At 32.8% G+C, this 16,057-nt stretch overlaps 1 protein-coding gene across 1 annotated transcript in view; it reads left to right on the top strand.

Annotated features, from left to right (window-relative positions):
• LOC123524566 (tyrosine-protein kinase Blk-like) overlaps positions 1-14,734 on the top strand; it is a gene marked incomplete at its 3' end in the record, with an annotated part of 61,143 nt that extends 46,409 nt beyond the window's left edge. The window contains exons 9-11 of the mRNA XM_053532947.1: positions 8,120-8,278; positions 14,050-14,196; positions 14,478-14,734. Of these exons, the coding sequence (XP_053388922.1) occupies positions 8,120-8,278; positions 14,050-14,196; positions 14,478-14,734 (563 nt within the window). The remainder of the gene's footprint in view (positions 1-8,119; positions 8,279-14,049; positions 14,197-14,477) is intronic.
• Between the last annotated feature and the right edge of the window lie 1,323 nt (positions 14,735-16,057).

Genomic DNA, 16,057 nt, shown 5'->3' with positions numbered 1-16,057 from the left:
TCTTTAAATTTTCCAATTACTTTTTATTATTATCGAAATAAAATTTTGAATTACTGTCTAATCATTTTATCAAACAGTTCTGAATCTTTATAAAAATCCTTATTAGCATCTTTGGTTTTTATTTCATAACATAATGAGTTACACATTGTAATCAGTGTCAGAAAATAAAAGTTTTGCTGAATCTTTATACTTTTCCTTAATGTAATTATAATGAAAATCATACATTAAATACTGAGATAAATCTAGAATGCACATTCCAACATAACAAGGTCTGAATATTAAATAATAAACTTTCTTTTATTTTATGAATACCAATTTGAAACAAATTCTTATTAAACATTGTTGAACTAACAAATGAAGGTTTCGCTATATACTTCAATAAAAGATTTTTATCATGTGTTAATTTAATATTGATTCTTTTGCGTAACAGAGTTATTCATGAGTTTTAAAAAGTCTTTTTCAAAAGAATGTTTGCTTTAGGTCTTTTTTGAGTATTAAAATCAATATACATTTTAACCAAGGATTTTCATCAAAAGTTAATTTTCTATGTATTTGTTTTACGTTTTATCTTAATTGTGCATATAGTTCAAGATTTTTATAATGAACAACATAGTTTTGTTTTTTAATAAAGTAGAAACTAATTTGCTAACATAACTTTTATGACATTCACATTTAATAACATGATTTTCAAAAATGCTTTTATTTGCATGTGTTTTTATATGCTTTTTATATTTTGAAACTCCTGAGGGTCTTTCTCAACGGGAAATTTGTAAGCTGAATGACATCATCTAAAACATTCATTATCATCATTCTTTATATTTATCGATCCTTTCATTAGATGTTGTAATGGATTTGGTAATTCTAAAGTACTTGAAGCAGCCAGCGGTCTATTTTTACATTTGTTTATATAATAAGCATCAACTGATTCTATTCTCAAGCCGCTTCCTTCTGAAATCAAATAACCAATTCTATTTATTATTTCGTCAAAAGCTTGATATAAAATGTTTATTATTTCGTTTGTATTAATAATAATTAGAACCTATGATTGAAAATAAGCTGATTTATATATTGTATCAGTTTTACTAATTTTCGCAAAAATTATTTTTAAAACAACATTTAATTTTGTACCTTTTAAATTAGATAGTTCAGATTAAACAATATCAAATGAGCTTTCTATAATCAGGGCTGTTATATTTCGATCTTCTCAGATCGGTCAGCACGACTTTTATGTCGTGTTATTGGTACTGTTTAGTTTCTCAACATAACCATTTCGGCCTGGGTGGTTCCAATACTCCCGCTTTCATAGCCTTAAGTATTGTATAATTACCCCTTGGATATGGTGCCTGCTTTTTAATTTCGTCTTTTGACAGTTCCTGTAATACGCAGGCTCCATAACCTCAGATCCCCTTCCCAGTTTGTTTAGTTCTGCCCATTATTTTCTCGTTTAGGGCAAACCCTTTACTTTATCTGGGGACCAAACGCCGCTCTTCATGGAATTACACGCCTCAACACGTGTATCTTTGAAGGTTCCATGTTCATCGCTGTTTGAATACATATGCGGATGTCTCTAAATTGTTTTTTGTACTTTTAGCATGTGTTAATGTTGAGTTCTGCTCAACCCGGAGCTAGAGGGCGTGGACGGTAGCATGCATTTCCACTACTGTCCATGAACAGGCTCAATCAAACCGAGCCTGCAACATTTTCGATTTTGTTGTGTTGAGAGACCTGTGAAGTTTCTACTTTTTTTTCTATTCTATAGCTAAATATAGTTGATATTTTGGATCTCGTCTATATGTAATCTTAACTTCAAATTTCTCAATATATAGATCTGAAGACCTCTCAATTTCTCAACCATCTATATATTAATTTTAGAAAAATATATTTAAGCAAAAAATAAAAATCTTTAAGCAAAAAATAAAAAATAATAATAATTGGTCTAGGACAATCACATAATATTTCATTACTTTCCTCTTCTGACATTAAACAACCACATTCCCATTCAAATAAATATATAATCTTTTCAAATAGATAAGGATCTACAACATTTTCTAGTCTATCAGTTACTTTATTTTTTAAAATTTCACTGGTTAATTGATTAAGCATTGATTTAATAACGTTTCTGTTTTTCCTTACATTTTTATATGAATTTCTTTCTTGTATTATTTCTTCATTCCATATTCTTCCTAAAGTTCAAGCTAGTTTTATTGAAATATCATTATCTTTTAATCATTTATATAATATACTTATAGAAAAAAATTTTTAAAGAAAAAACGCACTTAAAGAAAAAATTATATTTAATACAACTCCTCTTCTTTTTCTATTTTGATATCCGTTAAGTTGAAATTCCTTCATCTGCATTTCAATGCCTTTTAAAATAGTTTTTCTTTCTGCATTTCTAACAGTATTGTAAAAATATCTTGAATAACTTTATTTGAATCTTCTTTATTTACTCTCCCGATCCGCGCTTTTGTTATTAGTTGTTGTTTTTTTTTTTGTTGATGATGTAATTTTAAAATAGTTTTCTTGTCTTCCACTTTTAGTCTTTTAATAAATATAGTAATTACTGATGGAACAGTGCCAGCAACTGCTACAAATATAGGAATAGCTGGAACAATTGCTAATGCAGCTGAGCAACCAAAGAAACTTGCTGTAATTTGTAGTCCTGTATTTACTCTTCGACAAAACTTTTTCTGTAAGCAGCAGCAAGTTTAGTCAAGTGATCTATTAATTGATCTATTGTTTCTATTCCATTAGAAATTAACATTTTACCCATTGATATAATATATTTTTTAAATTTAAGTAAATTCTTCCAGTTCACCAAATGGTAAACAGCCATTAAATTTTTCGCTATAACCTTTCCACTTTACTAAAGCTTGGTTTTTTTCTTATAGTCTCGTTTAAAACCTTTTTTCTATTCTAAAAACCTCTTCTTTAGTAGGTAAAAGTTCTTGCTCATAAATGAATTTATGAATCATTTCATAATTCAAATCTTTAATAGTATATGTTCTGGGATTTGTATTATGGATTTTATCAATTATAAATATTTCATCTGTCCAGTTTGGTGTATATCCTTTTGCAAAATGTCGTTTAAGTTTGCTTAAGCGAACTTGATCACCAATATTAAACTCTGGTTTACTCTCCGGTATCTTTAAATAACCATATAGATTAAAATAAAGAGTACCTTTGTTTAAAAAATTACTGGCTTGTGTTGAAGTCACTTTTATACTAGAATGTTTTCTTTTGTTATATTTACCAACCATATCCGGCAAATTGTCTAAATAAGTTTAAGTATATTTGCTGTAAAATATTTCCACATTATTCTTTTAAAACTTCTATTAATTTTTTCGATTACTACAGGTTTTTCTTTCATTAAATGTATGATACATGTTAATTTTATTTTTATTCAAAAATTATTCAATTTTTTATTATAAAATTCTTTTTCTTCATCTACCCATAAATTTGTAGGTGTTCTACCTTCAAAATTTATTTTATTAAATGCTTCAGTAACAGATTCTCCAGTTTTATTCTTTAATAAATTAATGGAATAACCCAAGCATATTTGCTTAACACGTCAATAACGGTTAATAAGTACTTCACACCTTTATTATATTTCGAAAAAGCTTGCATATCAAATAAATCAGCAGACCAAGTATCGTCAATACCACTAACTATCACTCTTCGTTTCAGAAATTTTCGTTTAATTGGTTTATGTAATTTTTCTGCTAATTCGTTACTTCGGTTCTTTTCGGGGGATTTTTTTGAGTGAGCTTACAGCTGATTTTTTTCCAAGCCCACTTTGTATTTCATATCAATTGCAGGTTTTACAACTAAATATTTAGCTATCTTTTTTCCAACAGATTTTGATTTAGTGTTCTTTAAATTAGATAACATTTCTTTGTCACATTCACTTTTATTTGTACTATTATCATAACAATAATCATGGTCCATGCATACTGCGTCTAGTTCATTAACAGGAGGTCCATTATCCAAAGGATTTCCTGGTCCGCAATAGTTACATCCTGGAAGTAATAAGCCTTTTCTAACGTAAAAGAGGCAACACCGTGCGTCATCAAATTGATATTAGGTTAAAGCTATTGTAAATTATGCGGAGTTTAAAGTTATCGTTTAGGTTTTTAAAATAATTTAAAACCAATTACTGTAAATACTATGTGCTTACACTGTAAACGTTTCTGAAAATAAACATGAACATAGTACAAAACCATTTAAAACCGAACTTTGTCAAACCAGAGGTTTTCACAATAATTTGTTAAAACTTGTGTTTTTGTTTTAATTTGCCAGCATTGATCAGTTTAGGTTAAGAGTAAGGGGTCAAAATGACGTCAAACCGCGCCAATACCATCATAACATAAACTACTCCTGTTGTTGTAAAATTAAATTACAATACATTTCCACACTATATTGAGATTTAGACATTTTGTAAATGCAGAGTTTGTAATGACCCCTACCCTACCTGCACCAACTTGACAATAAATGCCTAAATACCATCCATTCACAAAAAAAGACTCATAAATTATTTTCAGTTAATTAAAAAAGCAGATTGAGGTATAGTTCTTAATTACTACAAAGCAATAAGTCAAAGCACCAGGCCTAAAATGAATGATGGTGATTTTGTTTTGATTGTCATATCGTTTAAATTACAGCAGTCAAACACACAACACTCTAAAAGAACTTGTAAATTTTTAGCATTTCAGCTAACAATGCAATATCACTGACATAAAGAACATAACTCTTATTCAATATTAAAAGTGACATCCTTGCCATGAAGTGCTTGGTCATTTATAGTGTGACAAAAAGTGTTTGAAACCAGTTAGTAGTGTAGCCATTTACACGAAGATACTGCCATATAAATTACTTATACTGCATTTAGAATTTTAACGGTAATCTCTGATTCGTTACGTCTTTTCCAAAGTGCACATCTGAAAATGAAATTATATGTTTTACAAAGTCACTAAGATTTTTAAAATTTCTTCCGTGCATCAATAATAAAAACATGAACTATTCTGTTCATCAACTAGTTAAAGGCACTCGCTACAGATTTTCCGGACGGGTCGATATTTACCCCAACACTGTGCCAATTTGGTTGTGTTTCTAATCGATGTAGCTCACTACAGAGTTCGAGCGGTTTTCTGCGCATGCCCGGAAGTGATTATCTAATGTCGCGTACGGCAAAAGTTCGCAAATTATTGTATGTTCGCATGCATTTATTGTAAAATATGTATAATATACTGACTAAAGGTTAGGGTAAGCATCACCATGCTTACAAAATATATACATTTAAAGTACATTTAGTTCAAATTGCTTCAATCCGACATATACTGGAGTCTGTAATTTATACCAGCGCTAAACTCTGCATTGAGCCACAGCTGTTTCTAATCCCGTACCGTACCCATACCGTACATCCGTTTTCGTAAACTATAGGTTTTGTTCGAAGAAAGGCGGAAACGTTCATCGTTCTATGACATCAAAATGCTTCAGAAACATTTTAAAATCCACTTATTAAAAAATCTGCCGTTTGGTAATTTGATATATCTCTTAGTCGTTTGCTCAAATACTGAAAGCGTATTTCGTACCAACCTGCGTTGTATAGATGCCCGCCACACCCCACCTCGTTGTAATGTGATTTAAGCGAAATCTAATATTGTGACCTATCAATTTTTTTGTTTTAGATTAGGTAGACATTACCAAAGGTACATGTATGTGCAGAGTTTGATTAAATTCTGTTATGTGAAACTCGATAAAATAGCAGAAGTACCAACTTAAAAATGTGCAAAAATAGCCTTTGGGTCTGCTAATCAAGTATTCCTTTCTTTACAAAATCATTTTCTTGTGATTTCTGCGAGCATGTTTCAAATAGATAAATTGTTTTCCTATATAAAATGCTTAGATATCAAATTTGTGCTGATTATTGTACTTTACTGAAATACATTTTAGGATTATAGAAATTTTGAAAAATGTTAAAAAATAGCACCATATCTAGGGGCAAATTAAATTGAAACAAAGCTGGTGACCTAGTATTTTTATTTCATTTTTCAATACATCATAACATGATCTTTCAATACAAAACATTTCATCAAAATCTATTATTGAGAAAAAAAATATGAAACTTCCTTAAGCGTCCTTGAGTGTTACCATCAGCCGAAGTAGATAATATAGATAATATAATAATATAGACTTTTAAATGCTACAAGGAATATTATACATAATGGAAGCTAAAAGTGTACACCTGTATGACATATGATTACTTGCTTCAGCTGACAAAGACATGGGTATCAGATTTATTATATCTTTACCTCATAATGTGGTAACAATGTCTTTATTTAACTATATATTAAAGAGTACATGAAGAAATGGAACAGATGTGTCATTTTAAGAGCCTTAGACGGATTCTATCTAGCCCAAACGCTGACATAGTTTAGCATTGTCTATTGTCTTTTTACCTCCACGATTAAAATAGATTAAGACATCAATTTGTAATCCGTTATCATTATGGCCAGTATGTGAACCAACAGATTTCCATTTATCTAAAATATTATCTAAATTTGTGTAAGCGCTGTCATATTTAGCACTACTTCCATAGGAATAATTTTAGGCAAAGCCTGAGTAGATACTTTCAAGAAAGTTAGATCAACGTTACAGTGATAGTATACATGTTATAAAGAATATCGGCGTTTAGACAGCTGCACCTCCATTTAAACTTATTTTACGGGTTTTACCGTAGCAGCATTTTTACTATTGATCCATGACATATTGTGCACCAAACTCCAATATTTGTAGAGGGAGGAGGCGGGCACTTAGGTGTGTTGCTTTTCAATACACATGCGGCCTCCAGGCCGCAGGTAATAAATATTTACTTATAGTATTGCATTGTCAACAAGTGATATACAGTTGTACCTTGAATGGAAGTGGGAGCACCAGTGTCCCATGGACACACAGTTCAGCTTCCCTACATGAGCTATACCACAGTTCAGAGAAATTTGCATTCCGCGGTTTGTGCTTTTTGCATCCACACCCAGATATACCTGTGAGACTTCAAAAGTATTATATTGTCTTTCAAAGTAACACACCAGTTTGATACATACAATCAGCATCATTTTGAGTTTGAAAGTTTTGTTCAAGCCTGCCAGATAAACAGTTAACTTGCGTTAAGCTATCTTTGGTATAATGAAAGGTATTTGGAATATGCTTTACATCTTTTACACAAGAATTTGGTCGTTCAGCCAGATGTTATTGAATTAAAGTTCTATGTTAAAACTGATCTGGGATAGTACCTGGCGTAAGAACATTCAACTTTCCTGACTGTGTTATCAGTCCACTAGATATGTGTACCAAAAATTCTGAAAATTCTGAAAATTTGGACAACGAACAGATGATCGCTAACAAAAACAGAAAACCTGTGTTAGAAACCCAGGTAAAATCATTCAAATACATTTTTTTTTATTCAGCAAACACATATTCGCATGATTTAAAACTTCAATAAATAATACACCATAAAATCAACAATATCACGCTTAACGAACAATATAATTATCTATGTCACAGCATAGGCTATTAAATTCCCCACAAACTGATACCAAGCTATCCTTCTAATATTACGTATTAAATGTTGTCAAAAAATATAAACATCAACGAATTTGATGTATTTTGTAACTTTGGAGCTATTGTGGCTATATCCTTTTAGAAATAATTTATTTTATGTTTAAAAATATCAATGTGATGAATCGCGGACTTAATGCAAAACTGATTTTATTTGCTATTCTTTTAAAGTAAAAAAAAATAAATATGTGTCATCTCTGAACGCAGTTGGAAAAGGTGATTATGTCTTTAGATAATACAATGAAACATATGTCACTAAAACAAATTGTATAGGCCTCATCACCTGTAAAGGCTGTATACGTTTTTAAGTTAATTGTCTGGCATAAAATAAATGTATTATTTAATACTTCACAAGAATACGGTGCCCCTAAAGTGACATGTTACACACTTTTTTCCACTTGGGTAATGTGAGACTTTTTTTTATTTCGTTTAAACGAAATAAGTGTGTAACATGTCACTTTAGGGGCACCGTACAAGAAAGTGTTTTTAATTGTTTTTATTTCAGGAGAAGATATGCTGGTACTCTCGATGTTGGCTCCAGGCAAGGAATTATCCAATAGAGCACGTGTTGCACACATTCAAATCAAGTCAAACTATGGACGGCTATCTATAGGTTCAAGAAGATATTTCACTGACATATTCGGCCTTATTCATTTCCATAAGTGTAAGTATTATTTTCACTTCGTTAAGGCAAAAGAATTAGTTCACATTATAAGACTCAAGACATCTCTCGACAGAACATTACATAATTGTAGTTTGCATAAAATCAACCTTTTATTGCATCCTGGTGCACATTAAAAGAGAATATTTAAGTATTGACAAGGCTAGCTAACTGCTTCAGTTTTTCAATTGCTCTTCCAGACAAAAATATGAATTCTTACGCATATATTAACAAACAAATAATGATGGAAGACCTACGTCTCTTGCATGAAAGTTTTGCATTAAATGCCGAACGATGTTCATACACACTATATGCTACTGCGACAACTACTGTAAGTTTAGGGTCGTCCTAGCTTTGTTCTAACTTATTCGTTTTCGAACGGTTAGGAGAATGAGGTGATAGGAATGTTCAGCAAACACGCGTTGACGCAACTGAAACTATAATAAGTAAGAAATACAGACTAGATAGGTAGGTAGGTAGGTAGGCAGGCATGCAGGTAGGTAGGTAGGTAGGTAGGTAGAATAAGAAATAAAAAGTATATGCCAGAATAAAAATGACCAGAAAAAAAAGACTAGACTGACACAATTTGCATAAATGTTTCTTCACAACTTTTTTAAGATGATTAAGTTTATATGTAGATCTAAAACTTGACAGTAAACTGTTCCACACGTGACAGCCATTATAAGTGAAAGATGTTTTCCCAAAACCCTTAACATTAGGTATGGAGTACCTGTTACTATCCCTGAAAAGAGTTGAATAAATGTGAACATTGCTTGCTAATTTCAAGGGCTCTTGTAAAAAAGCTGGGTGCATTATTATAGAGTTTCCTATGAACATGACTAAGGATAAGGAGATCAAACCTCAAATGAACATGTAACCAGCCAACTTCCTCGAAATGACCCCTCATAATATAAGTCCGAGGAATAAATATCTACATAAAACCTTATTTTTTGTAGTTGGAAATGGATTAATTTTATATATTTAAGCAATTTGTTTCATGACAACCTTATAACATTTGATGTTGTTGCTTTTCTTGTACTTTATGAACAGGCGGTAGACATATCTAAAATAAACGAGGCTAGTGTGTTATACAATTTAAACAATACAACTGTCATAAGTAATATTGGTTTGTCCGATTATATCCCGATCGGCGTTAAAGCATTTGCAGAACTGGGATACGTTGGTGTCCTCCAACTAATCTTTCATAACTCTGCAGACGACATGCGTTATCCATACAAAAAGAATGTAATTTGTACGCGAATTTAAGGTTTTCCAAGGCTAAAAGTTAGGGTTTAGCATGTTTACCTATTAAACGTTATGATTACAATAAAGATAAATAATAATCCTCGTTAATAATATTGAATGTGTACATTTGGTATTGCTATTCGTTCTGTCTGCTCCTGCTGAGGTTGTCTAAACCATGATATAGAACAATTTATAGGTTAGATAAGTTGCTCTATATTTCATTAAAGTACCAAGGAAACTGACACTGAAGTCGTCGCAAAAACGGTAATCAAATATAGTTTCCATAAATGAGAGAAAATACGTTACATTGGCAACATATACATTTTAAGGTTAAGTCAGAAAGCTAAATGCATATACTTATACAATTATCGTCTTCGTATACTTCTTCTTGAATAGTAAAAACAACAGCTGAAAAAGCGTTAGATATCCATATTTCTTTTTTCAAGTGCAAATACCTTAATAGGGTCAATGTACATCAAACCTGAATACAAAATACCTGAAGGTGTGTGTCTGGGGCGGGGTGGGGGGGGGGGGTGGAAAAAAAACAGAGACTGTATTTCTGTATTTTTTATATTGTTATTGTTAAATTACTTAATATTCTGTATACAAAGCGACAAATTAAGGAATCGCATTGTAAGTGTATATATAATAATATCTAAATTGTATACTTGTGTTTTCACATTTATTCTTGCAGAAAAAACCTTACTTTTTCACTGGATCCGGGTATGTGTGAATGGGATGAAAATCATGAACAAGACAATTCACGTGCAGTTATGTTAATACATGAGTTTCATTTTTGAAATGTCGTGCCAGGGCCGAATAGTTATTCTTGTGCAGATGAACATGTGGTATTGCGCCTTTTTTCTAGGGTAAAATATAAAAAGTGGAAATTTCAGAGGTCGTTCGACACAACAACAAGAGGGTAATGATGACCCTGAATTGCTCATCTGAGTAATATGAGCCACAAGTTTCAAATGGCAAACTGACGCTAAAATATTAGAAAGTATGTCAGTAGGTCACATTCATGGTCACTGAAAGACAGTTTTAAGATTTTTGTGCAAAACTGTACATGTCATCCAAATTTTAAGGCTGTATCTTACAAAAACAAAAAAGTAGGTCAGTAAGTCAATGCCACAGTCAAGTGATGCCTAATCGCTTAAGTCATCAGGTAATTATAATTAAACAGTCTAGGAAATATGATCTGATAATTTTTTAAGTATTTTGTCCTATACAACTAATAATTATAACAAGTGACCCCCAGGGCAGGGCCTCTTTTCATAATTTGAACAAACGTGTTAGAGATCCACCAGGCAACGTTACATACCAAATATCAAATGCCTAGGCCTTGAACTTTTCGACAAGAAGATCTTTATTATTTTTTCCTACATAAGTCTATGTTAAACTTGGTACCCCCAAGGCAGGGCCCCTTTTCACCCTAGGGACGTAATTTGAAAAACAATGTTGGTAGAGAAACACTAGGAAAGGCAATATACTTAATAGCAAAAGCCTAGGCCTTGCAGTTTCAGGCAAGAAGAATTTTGAATTATTTTTTCCTATACAAGTCTATGCAAAATATGAGACCCCCGGGACAAGGCCTCTTTTCGACCCAGGGTAATAATTTAAAAAAATTAGTAGATGACCAGAAGGCAATGCTACAAACAAAATATCAAAGGCCTAGGTCATGTGGTTTAAGACAAAAAGATTTTTAAAGTTTTTTACTATAGTAGTCTATGTAAAACTTTTGACCCCAAAGGCGGGGCCTTTTTTCAACCCAGGGTCACAATTTGAACAATCTTGATAGAAAATCATAAGATGATGTCACAGGCCTAAAATCAAGGCTCTATGCCTTGCGGTTTTGGACAAGAAGATTTTTTAAAGTTTTTCCTTTCGGTTACCATGGCGTTCTGCACGGAATTAAATTCTTTGAAAAAATTTGAAAGGGGACAACCCAAGATAATTCCTGTGAAGTTTGGTGTAATTCTGCCTAATGGTTTTTAAGAAGAAGATTTTTTTTAGAAAATGTTGACGGACGCACGACTGACAAAGGACGACGGACATTGAGCGTTCACAAAAGCTCACCAACCCAAACCCAAAACACACTGCCATCTCAAGTAAACACATCGGCGGCTTACTCTCATCCTATGTAGGCGTTGGGGAAATGAAGATGATCAATCGCTATATTTTATTTTTAAAATATCTCACAGAGTTCAAATAAATCTTGGAAGCAGGTCGACACATTCTTACACAAAATAATTCGTATGTAAAATTATTATTCTTGAAAGTATGTCCCAGTTCAAAAATAGGTCAATATCATGTTTGTAATAACAATACATAAAGATGATTTTTTTCATCTTTTGGTAGTGTTGTTGATTTTTGCGCCCCGGTTATGGGTATTTAAAACATGTTGCCCGTTTCTACGAACAACAAAATGGAAATATTAAATATTGCATCGAACTTGTAAACAATACATTCTGACTTCATGGCATGTTTTTATGCGTTATAACAACGGGGTATTGAAATGGCGTTGTCCATCCGTGCGTGCGTCCGTCAGCCATGACTCAGTAACTAGCAGGTAGAATTTCATAAAACTTGAAAATAAACATGACCCGACATACTGCGATGATGCCTGTCAAGTTTTTTGGATTAGTCAATTTCCCTAAGTCTTAGAGTGATTGCCCTTTATTTAATAAAAAAACCATGTCTGTGTCCGTCCGCAGCCATTTCACAGTAACTAGCGAGTAGAATTTCATAAAATTTAAAAATAGACATGAACCAACATACTGCGATGATGCCTGTCAAGTTTCTTTTGGATTAGTCAATTTCCCTTAGAGTTATTGCCCTTTATTTAATGAAAAGGCCACGTCTGAGTCCGTCCGCAGCCATTTCTCAGTAACTAGCAGGTAAAATTTCATAAAACTTGAGATAAACATGAAACAACATACTGCGATGATGCTCGTAAAGTGTTTAAGGATTAGTTAATTTCCCTTAGAGTTATTGCCTTTGATTTAATGAAAAATCCACGTGTGCAGGAATTTCTCAGTAACAAGCTGGTAGAATTGCATGAAACTTAAAATAAATATGAACCAACATACATCGATGATGTCCGTCACTTTTATTGGTCAATTTTCCTAGAGTTATTGCCCTTGATTTAATAAAAATGCCACGTCTGCGTCCGTCCGCAGCCATTTCTCAGTAATTAGCAGTAGAATTTCATAAAACTTGAAATAAACATGAACCAACATACTGCGATGATGCCTGTCAAGCTTTTGCTTGGATTGGTCAATTTTCCTTAGAGCTATTGCCTTTGATTTAATGAAAAATCCACGTCTGCAGGAATTTCTCAGTAACAAGCTGGTAGAATTGCAAGAAACTTGAAATAAATATGAACCAACATACATCGATGATGTCCGTCATTTTTTATTGGTCAATTGTCCTTAGAGTTATTGCCCTTGATTTAATGAAAAAGCCACTTCTACGTCCGTCCGCAGCCATTCTCAGTAACTAGCAGTAGAATTTTATAAAACTTGAAATCAACATAAACCAACATACTGCGATGATGCCCGTCAAGTTTTTGTTTGGATTGGTCTATTTTCCTTAGAGTTAATGCCCTTGATTTGATAAAAATTCTACGTCCGCAGCCATTTCTAAGTAACTAGTTGGAAGAATTTTATGAAACTTGAAATAAATATTAATCAACATACATCTATGATGTCCGTCAATTTCTTTTTTGGATTGGTCAATTTTTCTTAGATTGCCCTTGTTTATATGAAGACTCTACATCCGCAGTCATTTATCAGTAACTAGCTGGTAGAATTTTAAAAATTAACTTCTTTCATTCTTTTCCATGAACACTTACTATAAACATATGTGAAGTTGTGTACCCACACCAAGTCACCACCTTGCCTTGGTCACACCCCTCTCCCCTTCCCAACCCCCATCCCCCCAAAACAAATTCATTCCCTTTTTTAAATTCTTTTTTCAAACCTTCCATGAATATTTATCAACATGCAAAGTTGTACCGTTCCCCCACCTCACTCCTCCACCCAGTCATGTCCAGCACCCCGATCATGCACCCCCCCCCCCTACCCCTCCCCCGCGCTCCACCACATTTTTTATTTTATTCATATTTTTTTTCATTTCTAATTTTCCATCAATATTTATAATCATGTGAAGTTTTGTACCCTCACCCGGTCACCCCCGCTGCACACCACGCCCCCACACCCACCCCTGAAAAAAAGCATTCATTTTCTGTTCAATTGATTTTGACTAATGAAATTGTTTGCTTCTTAGTAACATCCTTAACTTTTTGCCGGATGTTTTTTTTGCCATTCCTCACCATAAACCCTTTCGGCGGGGGATACCAATCATCAAATTTGCTTGTTTTATATATTCAAGTCTGCAGAAATCCTTGGGATATTTTAATGACCCAAACCGAAACAACAATCCCTCGATTTTCTACAGATGTTATAATACATAAAAACGTGTAATAAAGTATGGTTCTTTCTTAAATTAATTGTTTTATTTAACAGGCAAAGCTGATGCCCTTCCATGCCAACTAAAGAAACCAGCTCTGAGGCAAAATCCTGTTGTTTATCCCAGGAATTTAGAAATTGTAAGGGAGTCTGTTTCTTTTATCATGTCAGTCCAAGTTGGTAAATATGGAGAACTGTTTACAGGTATGAAAACGAGAGCACATGTTTTGAATAAAGATAATATAGAAACATTACAAATTACACTGCAACATATACAAAATATTAAAATAATGTGATCAAACAAGAATGTAATAATTACTTGACGCAGTACACTGTACAGTTTGATCCAAATTACGGAATTTGCAGTGCGCGCTGTTAGAATTCTAATTCATACTTGGTTATAGTAAAATATATTTTTATTGTTACGTTGGAATGTGAAAAGTATTTATTAAGACTATTAAAAGTCCGCGCTTTCACTTTTACAGGTAAGTTGAACAACACAATCGATGTAACTATCGTGACAAAGTGCAAACTGGCGGTGGATCATTTCTTAGCAGAAGCGAAGACTATGTATACATTCCGGAAATCCAGACACTTTGTAAGAATGTTAGCTGTGATAATAAAACCTGAACCATTTATGATCATACTCGGAGAGACGGTTCACAACACGTTACAAACATACCTGCAGAGAGATGGAGGAAGCACTATAACCTTCAAGTCTTTGACTAAAATGGCTGCCAAGGTATTATTAGTTAAAAGGAAAGGCAGTATTGTTCTGATGTTCATATTGTCTGTTAGGTAAAGACAGAGAAATGTTTCTTTCAGAAAAGGCTTCAAATGAGATAGTTAGGAACATATCCATATTTCCGTGATAACTTAAAACAAAATGGCGGATTTTATTTATCATCCTCCTGTTATAAGGGTAATAGGATATGGTAACTGTCTCTGGTTGTGCGTGCGAGTGTGCGTGTGACCGTGTATCCTTCACACCTTTTTTTTCTTTGAAAACCTTGGTCAATGAACATTGGGGGTGGGAGGGGGGGGGGGGTGTAAATCCACTACTGGGTGCAGATACCATTAAACATGGTTTAAAACCTTGTAAAATATCCATTAAAATGGGAAAAACTGTTAATCAACCCCATTAATTCTTGCATCACTTTATTTAACAGGTTTCACAATATTAATGGGTTACATGCTAAAATACCATTAAAACACCCATTTTTGACCATGAATCATGCCATTAAAAATTTAGTTTTGTAGCTAAAATAGTTAATGGCTTTGAAAAAATAGTGAAATATTTTGAATTAAACAGGATTATTCATGGCCCTTAAATTTGATTTAATGCCCATTTAATGTTCAGGTTCTGTACGATTTCATTTAAGAGTAAACTTAATGGCCCTTAACAGCAATGTGGTGCCCATTAAATCCTACATTCTGTTAAATGTGATTCGTATATTTTCTCCTTTTTTTTTTTTTTTTTTTTTTTTTTTTTTTGGTTTTTGGCTTGCACTCCTATTGAATGCTTATAATTCCAGTCCCATACTGTTCTAAAATGGACTTTAATCACAATAAATACATACTACGCACACATCGTCTATAATATATCATGATGTTATATTTAGTTGCATTAAAGTTATTTCCCCTTGATGCAGTTACGCCATTTTTTCAAATGTTTGACAGATTGTGTTCCTACAAAAAATTGGATTTATTTCAATGGAAGTCGGATGAAAACATATTAATTTATTTGATAACATCAATCTGCAATATTTTGGTAAATACGTATTGATGCATGCCACTTTTTCTGTTTTTTGTTTTTCTTGTCCAAATAATCAGCATTTGTATAAGATAATGGGTTGGGTAAAGAATTTACATTATAAAATGTGTTCAGACTAGGTTAGATTTTCCAATTCTTGAGTAAAAACTACGGTTTATAGAGAAGTGAACAGTACACGTGATTGTGAAGATTTACAGTCTGATTTAAATTCATTTGGGGCATGGGCAGATCAATCGCTTCTTCGTTTCAATGAATCAAAGAGTGTGGTACGCTTGATTGGGGATCGAGGAA

Source organism: Mercenaria mercenaria, unplaced genomic scaffold (assembly GCF_021730395.1).
Source record: "Mercenaria mercenaria strain notata unplaced genomic scaffold, MADL_Memer_1 contig_1886, whole genome shotgun sequence".
Classification (NCBI taxonomy): Eukaryota; Metazoa; Mollusca; class Bivalvia; order Venerida; family Veneridae; genus Mercenaria; species Mercenaria mercenaria.
The sequence above is the reverse complement of the archived record's forward strand: the minus strand, read 5'-3'. Positions and strand labels throughout refer to the sequence as shown.